We start from the raw sequence: 4,327 nt of genomic DNA, 5'->3' as shown, positions 1-4,327 counted from the left end.
CACTGGCTGCTGGGGGAGCAGCCGATGGTAGGCGCGATGTTTCCAGTGCTAGCTGACCCCCAGGGCTGAGACTTCTGGGTTCTAAGCAAACCCAGAGTGGATTGAGGTGAGACCTCCCCCAGCCTGTAGCTTGCATGCGCTGCCCAAGGCCGAGCTCATGTTTTTCTGACTGTGCTGTACAGTTTCAGGCCTGAAGCACTTCTGCACATGACTGTACCGGCGCAACCCTGTTCCCTGCAGGGGCTGTGTGTACCCAAGCGTTTTCCGCCAGCAGATCCTCTTCCCTGTCTGGATCAACTGACTAGAAGCCAGACCACAGCACCTGGCTTTGGTGTGCCCCGCGCCCACGGGGAGCTCCCCCGTGACAAGGGTGCGTCGCATGCATCCGGCGTGGCCTGGTCCTGAGCTGTGTAGTCACCTGCCTGCTGTTCTCTCCTAGCCTTCCGCGCCCTGCTGCAGATCCGGGCTGTGAGGAAGAAGCCGGGGGCTCTGTCGCCGGTGTCTTTCAGCCCTGTCTTGGCACAGAGCATTGATCATGATGAGCACTCTGTAAGTACCTCACAACCCCCTGTACGAAGCTGGGGCACTGGTCTTGGCCTGGGCCAGCAGCTTGTGCACACGCAAATTACTCGGCCTGATGGCCAGCGTCCCTGAGACCTCAGGAGGTGCACTCAGGCCTTGAACTAAGGTCTTCCTGAGCAGTGCAGCCTCTCTTCTCACCCCTGCTAGAAAGCCAGGACCTCTCCTTTGTGGTTTAGCAATACAGCTGATTTTAGCCAAATGCCCTCCTGTCTTTTGGAGGAAACATCCACAGAAACCTCAGTCTGAGGAGGTTTTTCGGGATCTGTCCCAGCGGAAGAGTGGCAGACTGGGCATGACAGAGTGGGAGCTGAGAAAATAGATGGAGGTACAGTTTGACTCGCACACGCATCCGTGTGACAGCACATTCTGATGAAGTGCCCTTGGCATAGGGGTTCCCAACATGGTAGCAGAAAGGCTTCTTTGTCAGGGAGGGGGGTCTCAGCAGGCAGCTGAGAGGGCGTAGGATGGAGAATGTGGGGCCTCGGGCCCAGTCACACTTCCTCAGTGCAGTGAGGGCAGCAGCTCATTGCCTGAACAGTGCTGTTGCACAGCTGGCTCTGCTGAGACACATGACATCAGAGTGAGGAGAGGGAGATCTGGATAATCTCACGGGCTTTCATGGGAACAGAAAGAGCTTGTCCCAGAAAAAGCCTGGGTTTATCCATCTGTCCTCTGCAGCGCCATAGCCCTGCTGCTTTCAGCCGGGGCTAGGAAATAGGGCAGGGGAGAAACCCCGAGGGTGGTTGTGAAGCAGAGCATGGTGTGGAGAGGAAGCAGGTGCAGTCACCTGGAGCAAGGTGAGGAGGTGCTGTGTGTCTCTTCGTGTCACTCACCTCAAGAAACAACTTCTTTAAAACATGGTTTTCTCTTGACAGTGTCCCTTTAGACCCCTTAAAGTGAGCACTGTCTCCCTGCCCAGCAGGAAACCTAGAAGGGAAACAGTAAGTGGACTTGGTTGTACTGGCTCCTACGGCAGTTCTTTGCCTGTGTTGCCACTAGCACGTGGAATTGTCACACGCGAGGGCTTGCTGACACGCTGGGTGTGACTTGTGCCCCTTGCATGGGCTGCGACACTCCACACAGTGCCTCCACGTTAGCAACAAGATGCTCACACCCTGCACGGACCATCGCTGACCTCCCTGGTGTGCGTGCGGGGAGGAATAAGCAAGATGGAAGCAGCTTACCGCAGGGCTGATTCTCAGGGACTTGTTCCCAGGTCCTGAGCCTGGCTGCTTTATGGTTCCTGGTGGAGATGTTTTCGTAGCTTTGTAGGACTGTGGGCAAGCTGCTGTCCCCTCGGCTCACCCAAAAAGCTTCCTTGCACTTCTCATCCCCTTGTCACTTTGGCATGTGGTTTCCAGCCGGGTGCTGGGGTTGGACCAGGTCTTGCATTCAGGAGTGCTAGCTGCAGTGGGCTCTTCTGCCGTTACAGAAACAGGAAGGATGGAGCTTGTTTTGCTGGGGACTCTCCGAGTTGGTGTGTAACTAGAATGCTGTGCTGGGGACAGCATGAACAGCAACTGTGAGGAACTGAGACCTGAGAAGGGGAAAGGCGAGGGAGTAAGCCAGGCCAGGAAGGGTCCGTTTGTGCCTTCTTTGTGTAATCCCATCAAGTGCAGCTACGGCTGTCGTTGGTATCAAGGAGGCTGCAGTTTTCTTTTGCTCAAGCAGGCCTGGATGCTCAGCCTCACAAGGAATGTGGCTTGCTGGGCCTGTCAGGTCTGGAGAAGACCTGAGGCTGGGCTCAGGTAACGAGGCTATTGCAAAATTGGCACAACCCTGGCTCTCTGCAAGCCTCTTACAACAACTAGCACACGTAAAGCAGTGGGCTCTAGGGGTGGTGCAGTGGGAAAGCTCAGTGACTTGCAGGAAGGGTGTTGTAGCCACGAGCTGAGAAATCCTCCCCTGGCCTGTGCTGCAGAACCTGGGCGTACCAAACCAAGCAGCCTTCGAACCCTCAGGCCTTGGTCTACACAGCCAGGAGAAAATATCCCAAAAACGAGCCGGGGGGTTTTGTCTCCCTGACTTTTCTGTCAACAAAACAGCACCTCCCAGCTGCTGTCTGGAAGTGAAATGTTTTTGTGGAGATGGCTTTTGGCCCCAGCACCTACAGGCGGCAGCAACGGAACGGATTCCGTGTTCAGCTGACTGTTATCTCGCAGTCGCCAGCTGTGGTCTTCAGCGCAAGCTCATCACAAGGCCAGTGCTTAGGGAATGTGGGTTGGTGCTTGACCCCAGGTGCCACTCCTTTCCTCCCTGTCAGATCTAGCCCCTCCTGTGACCACGAGTGAGTGGGTTCAGTGATCAGCTCACCCCACACTCACAGCTGGGTTGGAACAGGTTGCTGGGCAGGCTCATCTGCAGCTGGGCGACTGAGAGATCAGGCACAGAGAAGCTACAGGAGTTCCTGGCCAGGCTCAGCAGCAGCACACCATCTCAGCTACAACACAGAATTGCCTCCCTGAGGTGCAGGGCTGAAACAGCTTAATTTAGTGTAAGCCTGGCCTGATGCAGTCGTGCCTCTTTGTTTGCAGCTGGCTGGGTTGAGCTGCCTGTGACCGACTGGGTTGCAGCACAAACTCTATTTATCTCCAAGTCCACAGGACCTTGATGATCAGGAGAGTTAAAGTTGGTTTAATGGCTTAAGTTACAGAGTGAGTTACGGAGGGAGTGGGATGCAGTTTTGCCCTCCTCCCTCCAGGGTCGGTGGTTCTGTGATCCCTTTCCAACCTTGCAGCAGAAGTGACTGTCCAGTGACAGCGTTAGTAGCAGAGGGGACAGAGTCCATGGGGGGAGTGGAAGCGGTGTGGGTGCTGAGCTCTCAGCTGGTTCACACATACTCTGCTCCTCCGACCCTCTCTTAGTGACGCTGGTGGTGCTGTGAAACAGCTCTGCGTACCAGGGCTGGAAGCACGAGTCGGGGTGTTGAGCTGAAAGGGTCTCAGAACCATTGGTGGAACACTTAGGAGAAAAAATCCAAATGTATTTTGTAGCAGCTTTGTTAGGAACCTGCTTTCTCACTCTCCTTGCCCAGCTCTTGTAAGTATGGCAGGGGTGTGTGCCCAGCCACGTTTTGGCTTGCTGAGATGCCCAGTCTCTCAAGAATTGCTCTGGGAACTTGCCTGGAGCATCGTCAGCATTACAGCCCAAAGGGGAACGTGTGGCTGTTGCAGAGCAGGGGGAGGTGACTGTGGGGATGGGCTGCCTGGGGGCGCAGTGTGGGAGGTGCAGGGCCGGGTTGCAGCAGGGCATCCCCTTTCTAGGGGAGCTTCCAGCCTGGTGAGGGTTTCTTAACGTGCCCCTCTTTTTCTTGACCACAGAGCTCTGACAACATCCCTCCGGGCTACGAGCCCATTTCCTTGCTGGAAGCGCTGAACGGCCTTCGCTCTGTTTCTCCCTCCATCCCGTCAGCTCCTCTGTATGACGAAATCAACTACTCTGGAGTGGTGGATGGGATGCCGCCTGCGAGCCGACCCCTTTTTGGGATGGACAGAGCTGTGGAGAGCAGCCACCAAAAGGGCAAGCGGAGCAAGTCTCCGGATAGGTCAGCATGGGGATGGAGGGGTCGCTCCTCTTGCAGGCCCTGAGGGCTTGTGGCCCTGTTACTGAAAAATAACAAAACTCTCCAAACCACACGATAGTTGAGAAAGGCAACAGTGGGTTATTGTGGCGCTGGGTGCGTGGGGGATCTCTCCCCCCGGCGTGCACACCAAACAGGGTTTTGTGCTGTATTTATACACAAAAC

General features: G+C 55.6%; 1 protein-coding gene across 1 annotated transcript; it reads left to right on the top strand.

Moving 5' to 3' along the window:
• Positions 1-439: 439 nt before the first annotated feature.
• On the top strand, positions 440-4,126 carry LOC104515918 (E3 ubiquitin-protein ligase MGRN1-like; the record flags this gene model as incomplete). Its single annotated transcript, XM_010160086.1, has 2 exons — positions 440-549; positions 3,903-4,126. Coding segments are annotated over 2 exons (334 nt in total), but the record flags the coding sequence as incomplete, so codon positions are not given.
• Between the last annotated feature and the right edge of the window lie 201 nt (positions 4,127-4,327).

Source organism: Eurypyga helias, unplaced genomic scaffold, assembly GCF_000690775.1.
Source record: "Eurypyga helias isolate BGI_N326 unplaced genomic scaffold, ASM69077v1 C16165705, whole genome shotgun sequence".
NCBI lineage: Eukaryota > Metazoa > Chordata > Aves > Eurypygiformes > Eurypygidae > Eurypyga > Eurypyga helias.
Note: the sequence above shows the minus strand (reverse complement) of the source record. Positions and strands in the feature narration are given on the sequence as shown.